General features: G+C 22.7%; 5 protein-coding genes across 5 annotated transcripts; 2 read left to right on the top strand and 3 right to left on the bottom strand.

The window, feature by feature from the left end:
* Positions 1-3,062: 3,062 nt before the first annotated feature.
* LOC128952310 (uncharacterized) lies at positions 3,063-3,927 on the bottom strand. The gene is made up of 2 exons (XM_054297681.1): positions 3,759-3,927; positions 3,063-3,659 (listed from the first exon to the last, which is right to left on the bottom strand). Exons 1-2 carry the CDS (start codon positions 3,811-3,813, stop codon positions 3,169-3,171), a joined length of 546 nt encoding a protein of 181 aa, XP_054153656.1. The 5' UTR covers positions 3,814-3,927; the 3' UTR covers positions 3,063-3,168.
* A 499-nt stretch (positions 3,928-4,426) lies between these two features.
* LOC128952279 (uncharacterized) lies at positions 4,427-5,196 on the bottom strand. Its single transcript, XM_054297640.1, has 2 exons — positions 5,122-5,196; positions 4,427-5,036 (listed from the first exon to the last, which is right to left on the bottom strand). The coding sequence occupies exons 1-2, from the start codon at positions 5,165-5,167 to the stop codon at positions 4,549-4,551; spliced, it is 534 nt and encodes a 177-aa protein (XP_054153615.1). The 5' UTR covers positions 5,168-5,196; the 3' UTR covers positions 4,427-4,548.
* Positions 5,197-7,613: 2,417 nt separating this feature from the next.
* On the top strand, positions 7,614-9,558 carry LOC128951283 (uncharacterized). The gene is made up of 5 exons (XM_054296533.1): positions 7,614-7,700; positions 7,838-7,964; positions 8,035-8,181; positions 8,295-8,771; positions 9,017-9,558. Exons 4-5 carry the CDS (start codon positions 8,330-8,332, stop codon positions 9,556-9,558), a joined length of 984 nt encoding a protein of 327 aa, XP_054152508.1. The 5' UTR covers positions 7,614-7,700; positions 7,838-7,964; positions 8,035-8,181; positions 8,295-8,329.
* A 4,062-nt stretch (positions 9,559-13,620) lies between these two features.
* Positions 13,621-17,441, top strand: LOC128951282 (uncharacterized). Its single transcript, XM_054296532.1, has 2 exons — positions 13,621-17,324; positions 17,395-17,441. The coding sequence occupies exons 1-2, from the start codon at positions 13,868-13,870 to the stop codon at positions 17,439-17,441; spliced, it is 3,504 nt and encodes a 1,167-aa protein (XP_054152507.1). The 5' UTR covers positions 13,621-13,867.
* Positions 17,442-26,419: 8,978 nt separating this feature from the next.
* Positions 26,420-26,947, bottom strand: LOC128951281 (uncharacterized). Its single transcript, XM_054296531.1, has 2 exons — positions 26,894-26,947; positions 26,420-26,797 (listed from the first exon to the last, which is right to left on the bottom strand). Exons 1-2 carry the CDS (start codon positions 26,945-26,947, stop codon positions 26,420-26,422), a joined length of 432 nt encoding a protein of 143 aa, XP_054152506.1.
* Positions 26,948-27,245: the final 298 nt, after the last annotated feature.

The raw sequence follows: 27,245 nt of genomic DNA, 5'->3' as shown, positions 1-27,245 counted from the left end.
CATTTAAAATTGTGATTATTTTATCACTATTTATGGGTATTGTTATTACTAAATCATTTTCCAGTGTACTATTGAAATCATATTTTCATGTCCAATCTGTACCATATGTCGAGACTATTGATGATATGGTTGAGCACCGGGAGCTAAAAATAATTGTTAATCCATTAATGTTAGAGTCAATGCATGAAATTGGCATGTTTGATAATAATAATAATACTTATAGTAATTTAGTTGAACGCAATTATTATAATAAAAATATTTATTATGTAATACTTGAAAATGTTATCAATAATCGGGCCATTTATATAACAACATCATTGATGGCCGATTATTTTAGTGTACATCATAAAAAATTTAAAAATCAATTTCATCTAAGTCAATATAAATATCTAGACAATTTTGGTGTACTAATTGTGTCCAAACAGTTTTCACAATATAAAATTATGACATTTGTGTAAGTATTATAAATTTACATATAATAATTAATTTATTTATTTTAAAAGTTTACAATATATTTAATTTTATATTTTTTAAAAAACTACTAGATTCAAACAAATTATTGAAACTGGCCTGGAGCATCATCATAATATGATTAGAGATTTTTTAGAATATAATCGTGCACAATATCTATTTAAACAATATGCATTCAAAACAAATAATACTCTCTATATGAATGAAGTAATTGAAAATGTAAAATTATCCAAAATTGATCTAGATGAATTTAATCGCAATAGTATGATCGTACTATATGTTGGTCTATTAGTTTCATTATGTATTTTGATTTTGGAAATTTTATATTTGTTAATATTATACAAATATTACATACATAATGGCATAACAGCTAATATAATGAAAATTGACTTTTGTTTGAAAATGTAATTTTAAAAATTATTAATTTTGGTAAATTATTACAGTTTTAATGCTAACTATTGTTAAATAAGAAAAATGCATACATAAGCAGAGTATGAATATCCGACTCATGAATCATTTATTTATAGTAAATTTTTAAGTCAACTATACATTATGTGCAAAAATTATCAAGGGTAAAATTATAGATGATATTAAATTGAACATGTTTGTAATTGACCATATATTAATATAATGTAAAATCAGATAATAATTGCATTTGACTTTAAATACATTAATACATTTAAAAAATGCTAAATTATAATCTTGGTTAAATTTATTATTATCTATAACTTTGTCATTTAGTTATTTTTAGATATAAAATATTATTGATCAGATAAATCAATTATACAAGAGTTGGATAATCATACTCTGCACACATACATACATAAAATACACATATTTTTAAAAATTATATTACAATAATAATAATATGATATATACAATACATTATTTTCCCTGATAGATACCAAAATATAATTCATCAAGAAAAAAATCAAACATAATACTATCGCCTACACGGGCTTCGGTAGCCATAAATGGTTTTTCACCGACTGTTAAGTGATAGTCCCCGACCCAACCCAATTCACCTAAAATCCATTTCCCAATTTGTTCGTAACAATTGTTACCACCGGTTGTCACCATTTCGTCTTCACTGAGAGTCAGACATCTATTATCTTGAAACTCATCGGTCGCCTCCTTAAACAAGTTAACAATTTTGGTGATATTAGATACAGTCGACTCTCGATCGATGTTATACGCGTTGATTAGCTCGTACTCGACTACACGCGCTTTGTTTATACGAGTTAATATGTGTTCACCCTATTTTGATTTAGTAATTATTTATATATATATATATTTAGTAATCAAGTTTATTAAATATAAATCAATATATTGATATAGTAAATATAGTACAGTATTTATTTTTATATTGCAGTATCTATGTAGTTGTAAATGTTATTTAATTTATATTAATTAATAAACAAAAATAGTTATATCATGATTTTTAGTTGTTTTGTGTATAAATAATAAATAATAAATGATTTAATACATTTAATTAATTCAATTTACTTACAGTTTCTGTAATTGTGCTAGTTGCTTTAGTGTAACCATTCAAATTAATTTTTAATATTTTAACAATTTTGTCATTTATTTCATATTTAAATAGTACAATGATTTCAAGATCACTAAATAATAAATTAAGATGATCATGGTCATTGATATTATTTTTGATATTATCCTCAATAGAAACTAAACAATGAAACCCATATTGTTTGTTTACAAAATTAATTAGTTTATCACCGATTAATTTATAATTATTGTTATTATTATTAGTAACATATGTTTTAAATAAACTTTCAACTGTAGATTTAATTAAAACATTGTTGTATAAATTATCAAATAATAATTTACTAGTTTTATGATGATAACTAAAATTTGAATTAATAAAACTTATTAAAAATATAAATTTAATAAACATTTTAAATGTAATTTATTATTTATTTTGATAAAAAATTTATACTATAAATAAATATGAAGTAATTGTTTTAAATTTTATAATATAGTGAGTTGTAAACTAATATTTAAAACTTATAAAATGTATCAATTAATTGTCTTTAACAGATATTATATTACAAGTTGATAAATAATATAAAAATATCAATAATATACAATATACATTACATTATAAATATATATATACAGTAATATTATACATTAAAAATACTATATAAGATATTATTATCAACCTAACTTAACAATATAAATAAAAAATAATTACTTACTTTTATACTATATTAAACACATGTAAAAATATAATAAATAACACTAAATTAAACATCTTTAATTTTAATAATAAATTATATTATTTATTAATTTATATTACAATAAAACACTATTATTTGCAGAATAGGATATTATATTATATTTAATTTACATTAAACTGTAAACATTTAATATAATATAATTTTATATTTTTATTATATATTTATTTATAATTGATATTTTTAGAGACGGAATAACATTTTATCTTAACATAAATACATTATTTTGTTATACGATTTCAATTGTTATTAAACTATTTATAATACTTTTAGTAAATATTAATTTAATAATTAAATTTTAGAATATTTTTCATTAAAATATTATAATTTATAATAATATATTTTTATTATTATTTAGTAATAGAAAGTCAAAATGCATACAAAAATATTTTTTGAATAAAAATTAAAACATTAGAAATAATTTTATTAGTTTAGTTTATCATGGTAACTTTTGTAACTCAATACCAATTTGCTGGATAGCTTGTAACACATTATGTTTGATAGTATCCAAAATTGGTAAACTTACCTGTACTAATTTGCTGGTTGTATCGGGACTTTTTGATTTTTGTACTAGTACCAACAAATTTGCGTGCAATTGGGCAACATCAAGTGCCAATTGCAAACTAGTTGATTGTTGCATCTTGGCAATTTTATCATTGATAGCTAATTGTTCTGACTCAATTTTCGATGTCAATGCCAGCCGTGCAGTGTCCAGATTTTGTAATCGCAATTTACCGTCGGGTGTCTTCGGATCAATAGTGGACAACAGTTTGACCATTGAGTCTATTTCGGTGTCCATACCGGCCATAGTCTTATTGAGTTCCTGATGTTGTTCAACTTTGAGCATGTTCAATTCAAATTGTGTCGTAATTTTCAACATGTCCAAATTGTATCTTAATTGATCCGGGTTAACTAAGCCACTGGCATCACCTAAATTTTTAAAAAGATTATTGTATTTATTCTTTTAAAACTTAAATTTTTATAATTATAATTATTATTGTTATATAATATAACTTATATTTATCTTACATTTTATGTATAAATCTGTTAGTAGTAAAAATAATGTATAACAAAGATACCTCATTATTAAAATTTGTATTTATTTTAATTATAATTAATTGATCACTAATTTTGTATTGTTTGCTTGTATTTTCCTTTAAATTGACAAAAAATCAATACCTAAGTCTATACTATTTACTTTTAACTTATTAATAACTACTTATAAATTATCAATTTCAATTTTCAGTTTTATGATATTTATTTAAATTTGATAATAATATTCAAGATTATTAACAAATCAATAATATTTAAAAGGATTTTTATACAATAATATCTATAATTATTATATTATTTTTATTGAATAATAAGATAAACTGCGATTAAATTATAAACAGCTATATTTGTATTGTTTAATAGATAACTAAATAATTTTGCAATATTTTTATTACTAATTCACTATAAAATAATATTACTATTATTGAAGTTATTTTATAAAAGGTAGACTATAAGTGTTAGATAATTAAATTAGACATTATTATCAGCAACTTATATTTAGTTATTAATAAACAATTGCAGTTTGAGTAAAATTATAACAAAAATAAAATTAACTGAAAACCCATTAATTAATTAATAATTTTATTATAACAGATTTTTTCTGTTTTGTAATAATTTTTAAAAAACAATTTTATTATTTTCAATCATTAAGTAAATCAACAAAAATATATTTATTTTATTATTATTTTTATCAGAAGTTGTAAATTAAGCTTTAAATTAAATAATAAAACTTTTTTTTTGGTTATTTAATTATGATTTTTATAATCTATGGTAACTTTTTCAATTCAACCTCAATATCGGTAATGGCTTGTTTTAATTGTGCAGCCAATGCATCTAATTTTGGTAAACTGACCAGGACCAGTTTGCCAGTATCGGCGGTTTTAGCTTTTTGAGCCAATGTCTGCAAATCTCTGTCCAAATCAGTTACCTGTAGTGCCAGATCCAGACTAGTTTTTTGTATCATACCAACCAGTGTGCCATTGACTGTGCCTATTTCAGCCTGTACTTTGGGTACAAGTTGCAAAAATGCACCTTGCATGTTTTGCAGCTGCAATTGACCATCTTTAGTTTTGGGATCGATATGGGACAGTAGGTTAAGCATTGAGTCTATTTCGAGGTCAAACTCAACCAGTTTTTTGTTAAGCTCTTTGTGCGACTGATTGTCCAATAATTTGATCTCCAATTCAGTAGTAGTTTTGAGTGCCGTTATATCGGCTTTCAATTTTACCGGATCGACGTCACAATTGACATTATCTTTATAATATTATTAACAACAAATATAATACATAATTCAATTATTAATAAATATATGTATTTATACATTACAAATAATACTTACTTAGTGTAATAAATATTACAACTATTAGACTAATAATGTATTTCATTATTATAATAGTTAATAATTGTTAAATATAAATATTTAATATACTGAAAAAAAATTAATTATAAAAATAAATTATAATATATCTAGTTTATATACATAATGGACAAACATTATTCAAGGTTATCTATTTATGTAAAAGATAAATGTTGTTATGTTGAATTTATTGTTAGTTTTAATAATAATTATTATTTAGTTTTTTATATCATTTATTGGAAATAATAGTTGATAGTTCAACGAGTTTATGATAAATAATTATCAATAATTTGCTCCATAATTACTAAACAATTATTATATTTAGATTTACTAAACTTAATTATTGAAAAAAATTAAAATAAATTCGTAAATTTTACAATTTGTATCAAAATTGTTATATTAAACTTTAAAATACTGTATAATTTCTTTTGATAATATAATAAATTATTTATAGATTTTATGAGCTAACAAATTAAAGATAAATTAAATTTTATTAATATTTATTAAAATATTAACTCTATTTATTTTATTATAATAATAAATTAAATTCTAGCAAATTGTTAAATATAAAATTAAATATATCATGTGTAAGACAATTAGTAATTAAGACAAAAAATTATTATATTAGAATACTCATTTATATTTTAATATTAAAATATCTAATATTATTAGTTTAAGTTTAACTATTATAATTGAAAACTATTGCAATCTAATGGTAGTTATTTTAAACTGTTATTTTATTAATAAATATTAATATATTTATTTTTATTTATTATTTTATTATAAAATTTGGTTGTTTATTAGACATTTGTTTTGTAATTTTAAATGTATAGCACAACTAAAGAAAATACTTATGTTAAAATATACTTATTAATACTTTAAAAATATATTTTTTTAAAATTTTCTATGTGATTAATTAAAAGTATTTTATTTTGTATTGCTCTACACTTTTTAATAATATAATTGTTAAATGATTGCAACAATTATTGTAAATTACATATTAAAGTAATCAAATTACATGATATTTAATAGAAAAACTATATCATTTATTTTCTTAGTCTTATTATTTAATTAATTAATTATTTATAAGATTACATAGCATTATAAATTTGAATTAATAAAATTTTATTAACATAGGGTTGTATAATAAAAAAATTACTTAATGTTCTTTAGTTGGATTACTCCATAATTCAAATAATTTATACAATATAATGGTTTTAATATACAATTATTAAAATATATGTTTGACTGCATTGAAATCATGATTAAATTTATTAAAGACATGTAGGAATATTCTCTAATATTACATATTTTAACTTAAAGTATTATTTTTTAAAAACTCAATAATATTATTAATAATAATAATAAAACGTGTTGTTATTAGTTTTTAATAAATACAATATTGTTATGTCATGTCATGTCATATTGCAAAAACCTATGCATACTTTAATTACTATTTAAAATTATGAATAAATAATAAACAACATTTATTTTCAATAACATTTTATATTATATTATTAAAATAATGTTTAAAAGATTGTATAGTATGTAATTATTTTGACCTAATTTCAATTTCATTTTATAATATTTTATAAATAATATTAATGTAATGTAATAAAAATTTGAATGTAATTACAATATATAAAAATTAATAATGACATTTTTAATATAACTATATAAACCTTTTTTAAAAATGCTATTTTTTATTAGTAATACCATAATAAATATGATATAAAATTTTAATAATAAAATAAATAAAAAATAGAGTTTTAATGACATCAAACACATTTATAATAATACAAAACACGTGAATGAAAACATTACAGTAATAATAAATATATTGTAAATCATTTTAATAATTCCAGAAAATAAATTATCACTTTATTTAATTTTATGCAATCCATCTATTTTTACGTAATTTTTCCCAATTTACAAACTCATGTATACACGCAGTTAAACATATCAGAAATTTCTATATTGTATAACTTTTTTTTATATTTATATATAAAGATACTGTATAACTAATAGTTATTATAAATATAAATTTATACTAATAAGTGCTAGATTTAATATAAAGTTTATATAATATTTTTAATAAAATTATTATTTTTAAAATGTTAAGTTTAAATACTTTAGTTCGACTTTTAGATTCTGTTTTTAATTTTTATTAATATTGTAAAGTAATTTGTTTTTTAAAATTAATTTTTTTCTCCACGTTTATAATACTGGTTTTAGATTTTGTTGAATATTGAATATAATAGTTATTTTTTATTTTTTAAAATAAAAATAAAATTAAAAACATTTTCTAAATATCATTAATAAACTTTTATTTTTATCAACTAATTCTTGAAATATTATTTTAATATTTTTAACTAATAAAATAAAAAATAGATAACTTAATATTTTGTTTTTATAATTATTAAACCGATAATTTATTTTATTGTAATAATTATCATATATATGACATGGATGTCAATAATAATAATAATATTTCACCAAAATTAACATTTTTTCATAAGCAATTGATAACATGGACACTGTATGTTATTACAATATTATATGTAAGTATATTTATTTTTTTAATAACCTATATATTTATAATCTTAATTATCAACAAAGTTTTAATCAAAACTTTCTCATAATAATTGCATAAATATATTAATATTAAACTATAAATATAATTTTTTTATATAAAAAGGGTTTAATCCTTAACATTATTGGTCCGGTTTTACATGATTTGACCAAACAATTTGACACAACTACCAATAAAATAACTTTTATATTTACGTGTTTTAATTTTGGCTATTTTGTTGGCGGCCTATTAAGTAAGATTTAACTATTATATAATATATATAAAATGTTTATTAAATCTATTATTGTTTATTTATAAATTAGATGGTTTTATATTTAATTATGTGAATCGACATCTGGCAATAGTGGTCATACTGGTTGCACTGGCCGCTTTTTTAGCGGCCTTACCATACAGTCCAACTATTGTTGTTTTATTTGTTTTGGCATTTATTATTGGCTACGGATGTGGAGGTATGTCACAGCATTTATAATTTGCATTTATGTTTTTAAATACTGTATTTACATTATTATAAACTATAGATAGTTTTCTTGTATTAATTATTACTATTATTATTATTATTAAGGTTTAGACACTGGACTAGTCGTATGGATCATTGAGATGTGGGCCGACAAATCTGCCATTTATATGACCGGTTATCAACTATTTTATACATTTAGTGTACTCATAGGACCATTGATGGCCCAACCGTTTGTAACTCGATACGAGCCAATAGTGGCCAACTTGACCGGTAATAATGAACCGGAAAGTTATCGGGAAATACACGGCAATATTGGCATACCATTTATCATTGTGGGCGCACTGTTTCTAATTTTTGCAATTATTTTATTATGTATACATATTTATAAACGCTATGTACCACCATCAAAATCAATATCATTAGCATCATTACAAACATCAGGGTCATCAGCTCCGGGAGTAGAGTCATCAGTATCTACAACATCATCAACATTATCATTACAAAATAAACAAAAACCACCAATCACATTTAAAAAAGTTGTCAATATGTTTTTATTTGTGCTCATCGTAGGTATAATTGTAGGTATGGTATACATTAATATTATAAAAATAATTATATTATAGATAATATATAACATTATTGTTTGTCTAGTATTTGTTTATTTATGATATTTACTATACTTTCTTCAATTAGAAATGTTATTCTTTCTAAAGTAATTTATAAATTTTTGAATTATTTTAAAATATTAATTTAAAAAACTATTTAGAATTTTATTATATTAGTCTATTAATTGCTATAATTAATAATTAATTATTTTACTCAATCAGGTTTAAACTTTACAACCTTTAACCTGTTGCCCACATTTATGGAGTACTCGCACCTGAATATGGCACCGGAAAAGGCAGACACCATGCAAACCATACTGTCCGTAACAATGCTCATATATGTTACAGTCTATACACTATTGGCACTAAAATACTGGTGCTACATGAAAAATTTGATTTACATCAATTGGTTTATGTTACTTTCCGGCAACATTGTCCTGATATTGTTTATCCATTACCAATTGAATACCTGGGCAATTTGGTTGGGTTATATATTTCTGGGTATAGGCCATTCCACATTGTATTCCTGTGCCATGACGTTTGTCTCATCCCATATCAAACTGAGCAATAGAGTGACCGGAACGGTTGTATGCGTGACTGGACTGTGTTCGGCAATTTTCCCGGTAATTTGCGGTCAATTTGTTCACCACTGGCCCGTAGCCTTACCATCAATGAACTTGATTCTGGGTACAAGTGGCCTGGTAGCATTTATTTTGTTACATGTGCTACTTAATCAAAAAGCTAAACCTAACTCTAATGTGTAATTAAATGCATTATTAATTAAATTATTTATTTTTTCAATTTTTTTTAAAAAATATTGTTTAATTCTAGATATATCTAATAATTATTATTTAACTCAATATATTCTTCATGTTTCTAAAATAAATTTAATATTTTTTTCGTAAATTATTTGTAGCATTGTTTCTGTATAGTTAGTAATAACTTTTACTTAATATAATTGTCTAATTTATAAAATAATAGATTAATTAATGTTTTAATTATTATAATAATAAATAATTTTATTTCTTTAATAAAAACAATATATGAAATTTAATTTAATTGGTACATGATTGTTAATTAAATAAACAGTTATTATTTAGTGTAACAGCTGTGACAGCTAATTTAATATTGTATTTTCAAAAACTAGCCTGATAAACACCAAAATACAATGGTCCTAGATAAAATTCATACATTTTTTGCGAGTTTTTGAAAAAATCTACATTCAAATAGGCTCTCTCACCCACCACTATATCGTAGTCACCATTAATTGTTTGCAACACTTTTTCTCCAATAACTGCATAGCAATTGTTATTCATGTGTCGCCACATGTCCTTCTCGTTGACGGACAAACACGGCTGACCTGAGAAGCCGACAGTGGAGTCCATGAATGCCGACACAATGACACTGGCGTTTCGGTGAACAGTTTTCAGATCTACGTTCTGATAGAGTCCCAGTTTATAGTTGTATGACCTGGCTACAATGATTTTGTCCAGAATGTGGCGACCCTGGTTGTTTTAGAATAAACAAAATTAAAATTGATAATTTAAATATTTTTTTTTAAATAATTTAGTTTTCAGCTTTTTGTATTAGATAAAAATAAATAAAAATACTTTAAATAAAAAAATTAATAGTTTTAAATAAAATATGACAAAAATAATATTCTAAGTATCTAATATAATAATTTTATTTATCATCATTTATTTTTAATAAAAAAAATTATTTACAGTAATGTTTGATTAATAAAAATAAATTATTATTATTATTATTAGCTAACTTATAAATAGATTAAACTATTAATTTTAATGATTACATACGGCATCGCTTATCTGACCATTGTAAATTGGCACAGTTATGTTATGACTAGCGGTTTCACGATTTAAATGCGTTGGCACACAATAGACCATGCTAAATAAAGCCAATGTAACAATCAAAGTTTTACAATACATGGTATTTAATTAATTTTTAATATTATAGTTTTAAGTAACTTTTTGTTTAGTATAAATAATGTTTAATAGTACAGCTTACTACTTTTATTTAGTTTTTAATGATACATATAGTAACTGCTTGTATTTATATTTTAAAAAAATTTTTAGAGTAAACTAAAACAGTAATTTTTATCTCATTAGTTAAATAGAAAATTTCAAATATATTTTACAAATTTAATGTAAACTATCATTAATTGTAAATGTAATGAATTTTTGTTTTTTGGCGTAACTGTTGCTACGGTAGGCTTTGGTACACAGGGATCATGAACTGTATGTCAGGTATTGACTTAATATGCAAACAATCGTTAACAACACTTTTACATTAATAATAATACAGTATTTTATTATCAATATTTACAACTATTTATATAAAAATTTACATTTGATTATAGCATGTATTTAGACTAAAAATGACTATCGATTGACTTTTACTAAAGCTTTAAAAACAGTATCTCATAAATTGACAAAAAATGTCTAAAAATATAAATCAATTAAAGATTTAATCATAAATTCATAATCTCTCTCAATATGTATACTAACTGCTAATAAATAATAATATTGTATTGTATAATATAATTTAATAATCAAAATAATTCTCACTATTAGTAAAAAAAATATTAAAAGTTTTAATCTAAAGCTAGATATGTTAATCTATTGAAATTTTGACTAATTATTATTATTTGCAAATTCATTACATAAAGTATAAATAATATTAAATTTTATAATTATTATAGTAATCCGGTTTAAATTTATTGTATTATTTCATAGAATCAAAGAAATTATTTTAATATATTTATAATCTATAGATATTATATATATATTTATTATCTTTTTGAGATATTTTAATATAAATTTACAGATTTTTTTAATTATTTTTATAATAGTTATCAATTATATAAAATTTTTAATTAAAGAAATTTAATAAATTGTTATTAATACTTATATTATTAATAATATAGTTCTAAACAATAATAATTATTATTTTAATAATACTATACTACACACAAAATTAATACAAAAGTTGTAAATTTATATCACTTTACCAATAAATTATGATAAAAACCTATTGCAATTTTAATATATTAAATTACTAATCTTATATTACTTACAAACTATGTAAATGATTAGTTTTTATATAATAGTAATAAAATATTATTGTATAATACTGTACATAGAGTTGGTCAAAATAAAACTTTATAAAAATAATATAAAAATTTCTAGAAAATTTTTGAGTAAATGTTTTTATGATATCTCTGTCAATTTTAATTTTTAACATATTTAATTTTAATAAAATAAAATTAATAATTATAATAATAAAATATTAAGAATAGTATTTTAGTTTATTTTTTAAATTAACAAATATTTATATTTTTCAATATATTTATATTTTCTAAATTATTAGAATTTGAATTAATATATTAGAATTTATTTGAAATTCATGTGAAGACTCCATATTATAATAATAAGATAGTTTTATATAAAAATATTTTTGAGATTTAAAAAAATGTTTTTAAGAAAATTTATTAGAAATATCTATTTATAAATTTCTAACTTTACATGAAATCATTATTATTAACATTACACGAGTAAATGAAACTATAAATACATCATAAAAATCAAAATTTTTATTAGATATATACATGTGTATAGGTATTACAATATACACAATAATTTATATTATATTACAATGAAAACATACAACTCATAACAAATGAAATTATCTAATGTTACTATAGAAATGATATTATTTTTATTTAAACATTTGGGGAGTATATGAATGACATTGATTATAACAATAACAATATATAATAATAATAATAATAAAATGTGATTTAATGTGATTTAAACAAAATGTGTGTTAAAGTTCTAAATAGTATTATTTATGATCAATTTAATCAAATTTATATTATTTAATAATTTCAGGTTTTATTTAACGCAATTATTTAGTAATATATGATTATTATATATTAATAATAAAAATTAAACTAAAAGTAAGAGTCACTCTAATCATCGAATAATTTTTAGTAAAATTTTACTAACAATTTGCTATAAAATTTATAATATGTTCAAATATAAATAAATATGTAAGTTAAATAATCAATTTATAAAATTAAATTAATTGGAAATAATTAAATAATACATTTTATAGTATTACTTTAGTAATAATAATAAAAATAATAATAATAGCAATTATTATTATTGCACATTTATAATTGTAATTGTAATAATTATACTAACAATTATAAGCAAAATTATTATTATTATTTTATCTTTAATACTATTTCTTACATATTTTTTATTAATATTTATCTTATCAATTAATATTTTGTTTGTGAAAATAATATTTATTTCCATAAAAATTCATGCCATGACTCATATGTATTGTATATTTCAATTTTACTTCAAAACGATAGATTGAAAATATTAATAAATGTAAAATACAGTATAGTGTATAGAGTTTATTATATATTTATATTTATAATTTATATAAAAATTAGTATGTAATTAATATTAATATTTTTTATAGTTTTCAAGACAATTAAAACAAAAAATGTCTCAAATTAAAGTTGAAAACAACAAAATCATCGATAATTTTAATTCAAAACAGTTTTTACAATTACTATGTCATCAATCAAAACATTTTCTAATAAGCAAATGTAATGACAATTATTTTGATGAACTAATTAAATTATTTAGCCAAACAAAATTGGATATAATTAATAAACAATGTGATAATACAAGCAATAATAATGATAAATTAAATAATTATAACCGTAAATATTTTGGCTCAATAAAAAATGATCAAGATAATAAAAGTACTACAATAACAACAACAAAATTATCATTATCATCACAATATTATCAAGATAAAATTGACCAATGGATCAATGAGTTTATTAAATGTGATAGTAACATTATTAATAATATAGATATTATTGATACGGAATTAAAACAATGGTCAAGTGAAATAGTTAATAATTTAACATTAACAAATAATCACATATCAGATAATCTGGACACAACAATATATAGTAATTTTTTGGCTAAAAACAAGCATGATACATTGAATGATCAACTAAAAAAATTAATGCCTCAAAAAGTATGGAATATGCATACACTGTCCAATACAAGACATATTTTACTAGACATCCGGCTTTATGTTCGCAATTGGGAACCCTATGGCGATCGTTATTTTGATCAGGGTCGTTATGAGCTGGCACTGGCATGTTATGTAAAATCGGGTACAACAAACACCGTCATTATGGAGCGTGCACAAATTTTATTTCATTTCAAAAAGTACCCAGCTTGTCTACTCTATTCACGTTATATATTAAACGTTTATAAGTACTGTCCCGAAGCAGTGTTTATGATTTTGAAAATTGCACTTGATACATTAAATAATAATTGTAATAATAATAATAATAATACTGGAAATAATAACAACGACTATACCATAAACAATACCAGTGCAGTAAATAATAATAATAATAATAATGTTGAATATAGTTATGATGATGTATTTGAAGCCACTGTTTGTGCGGCCAGTTATTATATGGATGAGCTTGAAATTCAGCAGTTAATGTTCGATCAGTTAGCTAATAGGGAACTGTATATCGAAGCCCGATCCCAGTTGGCCGGTAACAGTGACCTTGAACAAATTGTCAAGGTTAAACAACATGATTTATATGAAGAGGTGAATGCAAAGTGTGACGATAGAAACTATGATGAGCTCAGAGAGTTGGTCTATGAGTTTCGTTTTCGTGATTCAGTTGATTATATATTGAGATATCGGTGTACGAAAGCAATCAATGGACTATATATGGAACTGTCAAATGGCCGTCGATTTGTTGATCTACCGGTGCATGTAAAAGGTATGCTACTTGTGCTCAAATCATCGGCACTGTTATTTGAAAGGGATTATCTGAACTCATATGAATCAATTAGAGAGTGTGCACTTGTCTATCCGTTTGGCGATTGTTTGGATGCATTGACTCAATTGATTACTAGTCAACATCAGATGACCCAGGTCAAAAACATATTAGAAAATATTAGAATAACCGAATTGACCATGCCAACATTTTGTGAATACCTGCAATCAGTGGACAGTTGTGTTATCAATAATGTTGATGATGGTAACTGTGTTTCATTGGCGGGCACCTGGAACAAATTAATCAAATGCGAAATACAACTAATTAATACTAAACAAAATATGTCATATTTGGATAATGCATTCAACTATATTGATATATGCAATGGACAATCATGTCCAGGTAGTGTAATAGTTAATAATTTATTAATGGCAATCTATTATATACTACAGGCTATGCTTGATTGCAATAGTGATGATAACGATAATGATGATGAGCAAAGTTATCAAGCACAGTTATATGCCTGGACTAACTGTATCTGTGATATTGTGGGCACTATTATTTATGTAGCAAATAGTTATCTAGATCCAAACACCATTACAAACACTTGTCTACTATGCACAATTATTATGTATCGTGCACTGGCTATTTTATCAAAACTAATTCCATCTGTTAAAACTATCACCACTACCTACAAAGCTAACAGTGTTAACAATAGTACTGATCAAACAACTGAGTCATTACAACCATCACAATCAACACAACTATCAATAATCAATACGTATAAACAAAATTTATTTTCAATTATCAAACACATGTTGAAACAAAATATATCATATGCACCGCTAATTAATATTACTTTAAACTATACTATTGACAGTTTATATGTCAATAATATGGTGGGAATGGAAATTTTGGAAAAATTCTATTTGACCCAGATGAAATTAAAAAATGAAAATTTTATAAACTACCAGGCCTACCTAATGGATGGCAGCTGGAAATATTGGTATTCACCTAAAATGTTCCCATTATATCGTGAAAATTATATAAAATCATTATTGACTGTCCATAAAATGGACATAAACCAAATTGAACATAATGTGACAAATGGTCAAATTCATCTGGATCAAAATGGGGGATGGTTAGATCTGGATAATAGACAATTGAAACTATCGGATGCGATCAGATTTACAAGTGTTGATGGTTTGGTTATTGATTTGGAAAACAATACATTTCATATACTTATAACTATGGATTCAAATCAAACGGATTCAGTTATTGATTTAAATGACATTGATGAAATACTAGGTAACTGTATTGATCATGGTACATTATCAATAATTGAATCGTCTAATAATGATAGTAATGGTGTTCAGTTAGCTTATCTGCCATTTAATCAAATCAAATGTAATCCAAACTCAATGTATAATTCAAATTATATGCACTCATTGTTTGATGCCATAAATTTGTTACATATGTTAGTCATTGACACTGAAATATCTACCCGTAAACCGTTTGACGTCCGATCTATACCTTCGACAGTATTGCCCAAACAGTTGCGCGAAAAACTTCAAATTGTACATGATACAACTAATAGCTATGACCATAATTATAGTTTTATGATTGAACCTGGTCATCTGTATTATGACGAACTAATTGAAAATAATAATAATAAACGTATTGTGAAGTTTGGCACGTGCTCTATGCACGTACACGCATGTTCCGATGCCCATAATAGCCAATATAATGATGCTAATAATAATAATAATAATAATAACCAAATAACTCATGAGGAACAGTATGCCAAACAATTTAGCAAACATTACAATGAAATCGGAAAACATTTTCCAATATACCGGAGACTCGGGGAACTCCTAAAACTTAGTGCCGTATCATTAATATTGAAAAGCGTGTACCGGGAACGTGAACTGGCCAAACAAACTATACACGTGGATAGTGGTCGCGTGCGGCAATTGTTGGGTGAAATGCGCCCGAAATTTGCTTATCCTATTAATACCGAATCAAAAGTCAATGAACTGTTCAATAATACGTTACGCGATAACGGTGTGCACAGTGAGTACGAGGTCAACATTGCCGAAGTAATGCGCGTTAAACGGCAAATTCACGGACAGTTGGCTGATCAGGAAGAACAACTGTTTGACAAACTGACCGATACGTTAGTCGAGTCACTCGGTGTCGACTACAGTAGACAATTGCGTGATTTAGTTAAATCGTGGGTTAGGTTTAGTAGAGATACCGATTTAGTTGACTATCTGGATCAACAAATTAGATTAGTCATGTCCAATAAGTTATCGCAATTTGGAGATAATTTGCGTCAGATAGGCATTAATGTTGATGATGAGTCTACCCTATCTACCAGTGCCAACAAACCCTTATGGGTGCCCACTGTTTATAGTCTTGAACATCGTTGTCGAGCTTATGGCTCTATTAGTCTGTTTCCAAAACTACTGAAGTTTACAACTAACAGTACCGACAACAGTGCAGAAACAGCTGTAGACAACTGTTATAACAGGAATATTGATGATAGCATTGAATCGCCAGTTGATAAGCCGGTGCCGGCGCCCAGAAAAATCAATAATATAGCAACTGTTAGATGTAAGACAAAAACAATTGAGCAAGCTAATAGTTTTAGTAATAGGAAACATGTTTGTATAGGTAAATGTATTCAATTTAAATATCTTTTTTTAATTATTATTAATTTTTTATTTGTATTTTTGTGCTATAGATCTGAAAACTAAAAACGGCATTAGTTTAAAATGTTTGAAAAAGTGAAAAATAATTGTATAAAATATATAACTATTTTTATAAATAACATATATATATATATATATATATAWATATATATATAAGTAATTTGTTTAATAATCATAGTAATATTGTAGTATATATATATATAAATAAGTTTTTATATATTTTTTTATAATTTTGAATTTGAATAAAAATACTATTTATTTAAAATTATTATATTATTAAAAGGTATATTATTACAATATATTTTAGTCAAACAATTTGATTAACTGTATTAATATTTTATAACTTTTGTAATTAGTAAATAAAGAGTCAATTTTTAAAATAAAATAGTTTACTCAGTCATGAATATTATATTTTTTTTATAGAAAATATATTAATATTTACTCAATTATTATATAAAAATTATTTATTTTATGCATTATAACTATAGAGAAAAATATTTATATTAAATGTTAGTAAACAAATAAAATAAATTTATTAATATTAGATCATTGAACTAAAATACATGGAAATAAAAAACATAAAACTTTTTTTTAACAATATTATAAATATTGTATGAAACAATAGCAATGATTTTATTCAACAGTGATTTAACACATATTTATTTTTATTGCTATCAAAAAATAAATATAAATAGTAGCCTATTGTTTATAGAAAAAAAATATTTTAAAAAATAATTGACTAAAAATAATTTTATTACTACAATCTATTTCTATGTACTCCTAAATATATATAAACATTATATGTGTATATTTAATATAATTGTTATTTTTACTTATTTAGATATATTATTAGACAAAGCAATTTTTCTTAAAAACATATTTATTTGTTCAATAATCGTCTAAAAATATTTATTAAAATAGATATAAAATTAAAATAAAAAATTAATTAAATTAGATTTCAATATTGTGTGATAATTAATAATAAAAATTTTCAAGTCATAATAGTCTTTATGTAAAAGTAGTGAACAAGTGAAATGGATGATATAAATTACAGTGACTTAAATAAAAGACTAGAGTCATATAAAAATTTTCAATGGACAGAAAGGATTACAGTAAATAATTATCAACAATTTGCTGAAGCAGGATTTTACTCAATTGGATTACAAGATTTTTTGAAATGTTATGAATGCAAAGGTGGACTATGTCTATGGTTACCTGGTGATGATCCATGGATTGAACATGCGAAATATTATCCACATTGTGCATTTTTGCGTGAAAATAAAAGCTTAGTTTTCATAGAAGAATGTACTAAAATTCATAATGAAAGACTAAATAATGATAAAATAAAATGTTTTGATATAACTAATGTAATAATGAATAATAAGATAGAAAATAACATGTTATGTAAAATATGTTATATAAATGAATTTGATATTGTATTTTTTCCATGTTCTCATTTATTAACTTGTTATACATGTTCAATGAAATTAACTAATTGTCCAATTTGTAATGCAATTATTGTATTAAAACAAAAAATTTTTATTTCTTAATAATATTTTACATGAATAAAAAATAACATTATTTAGTAAAACGTTCATTAAAAATTTTTTCTCGAAATTCTTTTTCTAAAACATAAGATATATTTTCTCCAATAAGTTTACATTTTATTTCATGAATACGTCTATCCCATACTATCCAATGCCAATTAGAAATTCTTGCTTGTTTAGAAGCATATGGCCAAACATACATTATTTTTACTTGTACATTATCACAGAATCTAACCGATTTCATGTTTTTTTTAATTTATTAATTATTTTAATAATTATTTTATCATTCAATAATCTATTACGTAAAAAAAAGTTTAATATTCTTTTAAGACTATAATTTCTTGTTCGCAGTAATATATAAAATATAGAATAATAACCACAAGTAGTTGACAAATAATGTTGTAATGGTATTTGATTAAATATATATTTTTTACCATTTAATTTAATAAAGGAATATATTTCTGGGTGATAAGGTTTTCTTCCAAATGAATCAAAATATTCAATTGGTCCAGTAAGTGGAACATATATAGCAAACCAGTGTTCTCCAGGTTGTGATGATTTATGTGTGTTAACAATCAATGCACACGGTTTAATAGTTTTTATATAACTTATCTGATTTAAAGCTAAAACACCACAAAATTGTTTTTTTGCTATTTTATCTCTTTTAATAAAACTTAATATTTGAATAGAATTCATGTTTAGTAATCAGTAGTTACATTTCTATTTTCATCAATTTCTATAGTATTATCAAATACAGCATAACAAATTAACTTTATAGCATTTGCTAAATTTTCTGAAAATTTTAAATGCACATTAATATATCCACTTTTAGGTAAATTTATATATTTGTTAGTAAAACTAAAATCATTATTTAAATTAAAAGCATATAAACATAATCCATTTTTATAATTTTTAACGTCAATTGGAGATGGGTTATTAACGTAATTATATCCTAAATTCAATAATAAATCGTGGTATTCTCTAGCAAATAAATCTGTTGTATAGTTAGGTTGATACGGTACTTTAGGTATCATATCTCCATTGACATTTAAACTTAAACTATTTAAATTAAAATTTTGAAATCTTAAAGGATCTCGATAACTATTTCCTCTGTAAGCTGCATCGTCAACCATACCTAAAATAATTTTACTAGGTAATTGACCTAGATATAAATTATCTATATTAAAAGTTGATTGTCCTTGAGTTAAATTAATTACTTTAATATTAGGTCGTTTAACTGTATATAATGCATTAGAAATTCTTAATGCTTGTGCGTGTGCATTAAGTAAATTTGGTGTTACTTTAACTTTTCGAGCAAAAACACTCATATCTGTAATTTTTAACAAAGGATATTGATCTGCTGTCATTGCTGCTGTTTCAGAAACTGTTGGCCATCTTTCATTTGCTTTAGTAAATTCTAATTTAATTGGTACACCACTAATTAATAATTTATTTGTTGTAAATATTGGCCCATGTAATTTTCCGTAAAATTGCATTACTTTACTAGCATTACATAAAGTTGCTAAGTGTTCATTTGGATTTTCATAATTATATGCTGGTGTCCAAAAAGTTGTAACAAAGCCAGATGATGCAACAGTTGAGTTAGAATAATTTGATTGCTCAGTAACCGCTTCAATAAATGACATATAATTATAATTTTGAGCAGCTTGACTCACTAATGTTGATCCGAGATAAATAGCTAATTGATCAAATGCTGTGTTTAAAACGTAATTAGTCGGCGCAAAATTATTAATTGCTGCTGCAAAATTTGTTCCGTCTCTGTTTGTTAATTTACAAGTCAAATATAAATAAATATTTCGCATATCAATATACTCATCAGCTGATGCTTGAATTTCAAAATCAATTGTGTTTGAATCTATTACATTTGATTTAGGTCGATATTCAAGTATTTGTTGACTTTCAATTGTTCCTTGATATTTTACTTTTTCAAATAAATCTAATTCATCTTTTAAAATTTCAGTTGCCATATTTAAGCAAATATATCCAAATTACGTTTTTGTTTATTTTTACCTTTTTTTGATTTTCTAATAAATCGTTTTTTATTTTTTTTATTAGTTCTGGGTTTTCTTCTTAAACCAGAAACTTTGTTTTTATAAATTTTAGTTTTTACAGATTTTGATTTATGTGGCAAAAAATCAATATTATTAGGTTCAATTTGATTTATACCTTGAATTGGTATTCCTTCACCTTTTTGATTATTTTTTGCTTGTGCACAATAATATGAATTATAATCCATTCTGATAAGATGTACACATGTTGCTAATAAAAATACAACTAAGTTATATTTTGTACTGAGGTCTTATTATAAGCGTAGCAAATAATTTTCCTTTTCTAAAAATAAGATTGTTGTTTTCTTCATCAGTGATACGCAAAGTGATTGTATTAAATTCATTGTATTTTAATGGTATAAAATTTTTAACGTTGAAATCAATTTTTATAACATCATCTTTTTCCGAAATATTTGTAGGGATAATTCTTAATATATTAGATTTTTTATTTTGATAATTAGATTCAATAATTATATTACAATAAACAATTAAATAATTTATATTTCTCGAGACACTTAATGGACGAACATCACTTTTAATTTCTTCTATATTTTTAATAGATGTTTTTAAAGCGTTAGGAATGTCAGAATTTTGATATGTTAAATTAATTTTTTCATTGTTTATTATTTTATATAAGGAAAAATTATCAAATAAATTATTTATATTATAATTTTTCAAACCTAATAGTTTTTTTAAATTTTCGTTAAAATCAATATAAAAAACACCTCTTAACAAATAATATTCTACTTTCTTTTCATTGTCAGGTATTGCTTTTTTATTTGTTGGTTTTATTTTTTCATATTCTTCTTTACTTATTAAAACATCATCATCATCTAAATTATACCAAAATTTTGTTGGCATATAAAAATTTCCATTTTTAATTTTATAGATATTTTTTGTACTATCAAAATCAAATACAATATTATTAATTCTCCATTCTAAACCAGAACTGTATTCTCCATAATTACCAATTACCTTTGTTGAAGGCATTTTGAATGTTTTTGGATATCTTTTTTTAATAGTATTTTCAATGTTTCCATTAATTTTAGTTATAATTTCTTTTATATGGTCTTTCCAATGAATATCTTTGTTATGTAATATTTCGTAATTTTCAGTTATATTTTCTCCTAATGAATAATTTGAATCAAACTGCACAACAAATTTTGTAATATTGCTTAATCTATGTTTATCGTGCTCAACAATATCATTTTTTATGTCACCATAAAATGATTCTGGTACCCATTTGAAATTATAAGTAAGAACTAAATTTTCTAAAGGTTCTTTTAAATCAAGCCTTTTAGGAATAATTAGCTCAGCTAAAGCACACTCTTGTGGTTGTTTAAAAAATATGGATGGATTATAATCTACTTCTACAGTACATTCGTTATTATTATTAGTTAAATAAAAGTATTTATCGTCACTTTCAAAATAATTCATTTTTTAATCAATTTTTATTAATTCATTAGAGTAATAAGAACCTCTTATAATTACACCTTTTTTGTCTTTTACTTTATATTTATAATAAGGTGATGTATAAAATATTTTATGTATTATAAATATTTCATTGCTATAATTAGGAATATATCCTTTTTGAAATATATTTCTCATTAATTGTATTCTCACAAAATCACCAATTTTGTAATTTTGATTCTCTTGTGAAACTTTTATTTTGTATAAATTATTATATACTATTTTTTCATTATTTTTATTAACATCAACTGGTTTATATTTTGTTCTGCTGTGTGTCGTGTTGTTATAGTTATTAATAATATTTTTTAATACATTAATAAAATTTTTTGTTTTGTTATAATACATATATTTGTATAGTTTAACTTTAATTGTTTGATTCCAGCGTTCAACTACTCTAGCTTTAGATGAATCTTTTAATACTAAATGTTTTATTTTTCTCCACTTTAAATATTTTTTTAATTGTTTATTAGTAAATTCAAGACCAGCATCAGTAGATAATATACTAGGTTTGCGTTTAGATAATTTAAATATTTTAATAAAAGCTGCTTTTACAGTTATAGCAGTTTTATTTTTAAGTGGAATTCCCCATCCAAATTTTGATAAATTATCTATTACCATAAGTACATATCTATAATTCTTATTTATTGTAGGATATTTAATTTCAATTAAGTCTGCCTGCCAATTATGATCAATATAACGAGAAACAATTGAATTTCTTTTAAATTTATGTTTTACTGGTCGATGAATTCCATATACATTTTGTTTTGTTAACCATCTTTTAATTTCATTATATGTTATAAATGGATATTCTTCTTTAATTACTTTATATAAATTATCAATTCCACTAAAACTTGATGATTTTGTAATATTATAGTATGCTTCAGATATAGTTTTATTAATATTTTTTCCATTCAAATGATTTTGAGACATTAGGTAACTTATAATTTGGCTTTTCTAAATTTCTTAAGTTGTAATTACGTTTAGCTGTAAATAATTGTTTTTTAATTAACGATAAAACATTAGGTTTAATATTTAATTTATTTTGACCAAGTTTATTCTTATTTTTGAAAGTAGTAAATGCTTTTCTTCTTAAAATTTTTGGAGTTACATAATCATCATCATTATCTTCTATTTTTTGAGGGATTCTATTTATGGGAACATTATCTTCAAATACATTATTTGTTACATTAATATAATCTTTGTCTTCAATATTGTTAAATTTCCTTTTAAATATCAAAAATCTTCTTAAAGAATCAGCATATAATTTAGCTTTGTCACGCTCTGTATAATTTGTGTTTAAAATTAAATGTATTTCTTTGTCCAAGTCATTTAATCGTAATAAATTTGGTTCAGTTTGTAATTTTTGAACATTTAAAAACTCTGAAATTTTATTATTGGAATTATTATCATTCATTAATTTAAGTTTTTTAAAACTCATTTTACGTATATTTTTCTCTGACTTTATTTATGATTTTTTTACCAAAATGACTAATTAAATGAGATATTGCTTGTTGAACAAGTATTTTTAAAAAGATATTGCCACCTTTTTGTATTAAAATATTTTTTCTTTTAATTATAGGAGATTTTATAGAAAGTTGTCGCAATTTATTTTTATAAATTTTAAGTTTATTGAAATCACAAGTTTTTAATGGTATATTTCCAAGTAAACAATTTTTAGCTATTTCTGATATTGCATTTATAATACAATTATTAGCTTGTTTTAATAATTGTTTTCGATCTTTTTTTGTTTTTGCTGTACTTAATTTTTTTAAATATGAAACACAACGTAAAATATTTTTTAATTTATTTGTTTTTAATGTAGACGCATTGGTTTTCATTTTCATGAAAAATGTTAGATCTAACTCTTATATTATCAGGTGTGTTTTGGTCAAAATCCAATAATAAATAACTGAAAGGTTTGTTTTTTGTTGCATCAATATAAGAGTCATATATAAACTTTGGATTACTGCTATCAATTTGATTACTTAATATTTTGACAGAAAGTGTTTCCCTTGGATTACTCATTAAAATAACATATGTGGAATTAGTTGAAATATCACGCATATATTTATTTTTAGGAAATAAATTTTGTATTAACAATATAACTGTTATATTTTTATGATGTGATAATTTAGTAAATAAATCACTTATAAATAAATCATTGCCTACAGTATGCATGTTATCATCAATTATTAATAAATTATTTTCGTTAGAATCAAACATTTCAATATTGCTTTTATCAAAAGTATTAACTTTTTTAATATTTATTCCATGAACATTGTTTATTATAGGAAAACCTTGTCCAGAATAATATACAATTTTGTCAAAATAAAATCCAAATAATTCATACATGTTATTTAACATTTTACAAACAAATTCAGTTTTTCCCGAACCCGATGGACCATAGATAATAAATCTTCTCGGGTGTTTAAATGTTGCATCATATGTTGCCATTACAAATTTTAAAATATTAATATTTAGTATTAATTAATATTACACTATATATTTATTAATGTCCTTGAATTTAGTTATAAATAAAGAAACTTTTTAAAATTTTGTTTTAGTTAATATTCGTTTATTATGGCTTTTCTTTCACCAAGTTTCAATGATTTAAAAATTATTATATGTTCTAATGGTTTCAAAATTGATTGTGAATTTATTTTAAGAGAAATTGGATTTTGTTTTAACAATATAAGTGGAAGTGTACCATTTAATTGTCGTATAAATCGAAATAAAATTGATGTTTCAAATCAATATTTAATTGACTACCTTGAAAATGAATTTCATGGATTAAAATTCAACAAAAAGTTTGAGTATGGATTATCAGCAAGTGAATTTGTTCCTGTTATTAAAGCAATATATCATTTAAATTCCAATACTAAAGCAAAGTATATTGGAATAACTAAAAATGATGAAGGGATTAAAGGACTATTATATAAAGCAGGATTTGGTCATTTAATTATTGAAATTGATAACATTGATGTTCTCAAAATTTGTGATAAAACTATTCCTACTGATGGAGAGTTAATGGTTATTCAACAAAATGATATAAGTATTCAACCTTGTAATATTCATGATAGACTTAAATCTATCTATAAACCTCTCTGCGCAAAAACTAAAGCTGAATATTTGTATAAATTATTAAACGACAATAAATCGGATTTAACTCAAGGCCAAGTTTTATATTAATATAAATAGTTGAAAAATTTTATTTTAAATCATTAATAATGAAGCCATTGAATAATGATATACCTTCTTTGAATAATCTTTATAAATCAGATAGTGTTAAACAAACTATATATAGTATTTTAAGTGAAGAATTTGACTACGTTTTTGATTCTCTATTAAATGATGCTAAATGCATCAAATCATTATTAGTTAAAGAAATAATTCGCAATAAAATTGACATTAAAGAAATGTATATTCAATATGGATTCCCTATGGAAAACTTGAAACAATTAAAAATTATATTGGATACAATTAAAGAATGGAAGACTAATGAAGATTGTGACAATGTATTTACCAATAATTGGGATAATGAGGTATATAATTCTAAAACTAATACTAATAACAACTAATTTTTAGTATTTTATAGGAATAAAAGAATTGTTCAAATAATCATCATTTGTTGGCACATATTATAATCAACTAGAAAAAACTTATTTTAATATTATTTGTACTGTACTTAATTTAATTAATAATTAAAAAATAAAAATGTTTTAATTTAATTTTTTTTATTTTTTAAAATAAAATAATTACAATATTGAAAATATATATATATAAAATTATATAATGATATATTTTTTTTAATAAATTGGATATATATAGTTTATTTAAAATTTAACAATGATTAAATAATAGTATAAACATTTTAATCTATTAAATATATAAAATAAAAATAGTTTTAAAAATTAAAATTAATAAACATTATAATAAAATAAAAATATTAATAATATTTAAAATAAAATGTATTATTTTCCAGTAGAACCAAATCCTTTGTCAGCTCTTTGTGTTTGTTTAAAAGTTGCATTAAACATTGTCACTTTTTTCAATGGTAATATAATAATTTGTGCAATTTTATCTCCATGAATATAGGCAAAATTATTAATGCTATTATTAATCAATAGCACTTTTATTTCACCAGTATAATCTGAATCGATGACACCAGCTCCTATATCTATACCCTTTAATGCCATTGAACTTCGTGCACATATTTGCCCATAACATCCATTCGGAATTTGCATTTTTACACCAGTTGAAATTAATTTTCTTTCATTTTGTTGCAATACTCCTACATCATTTGCATACAGATCATAACCTGCACTCTGTTCACTTCCTTTTGTTGGTATCTTTCCATCATTTATTAAGTTAATTTTCAATTGTTCATCTAAACAAAAAATAATGTTTATAATATTTAAGATTAACAACTAAATATATAATCTTACCATTCGGTACAATACATTTTGGAAGTGAAGATATACATTCAAATGATCGTTCATTATAATATTTAATATCTGCAACTATTGCATTGGCTAATAAAAGATCTTTTCTAAACATGTAATTGTCTAAAACATTTTCGTTAATTATTTCTATCTTAATATAAGTATCATTATTATCAACCCAAAAGCAACGCATAATTAAATTTACATTTTTTAATTCAATTATATCAAAAAATTTTCCAGCTGAAAATTTTGGTATATCATAATTGTTTTTAATCTTAATAATACATCTATTCATTGGCTCAATTATATAATCAAACAAAGGTATTATATTAATAATACCAAAAGATGACAATTT

This window comes from Oppia nitens, unplaced genomic scaffold, assembly GCF_028296485.1.
Source record: "Oppia nitens isolate AA-2021 unplaced genomic scaffold, nextdenovo-longstitch-racon4-pilon3 scaffold1_pilon_pilon_pilon, whole genome shotgun sequence".
NCBI lineage: Eukaryota > Metazoa > Arthropoda > Arachnida > Sarcoptiformes > Oppiidae > Oppia > Oppia nitens.
This window is presented reverse-complemented; position numbering and strand designations above follow the sequence as displayed.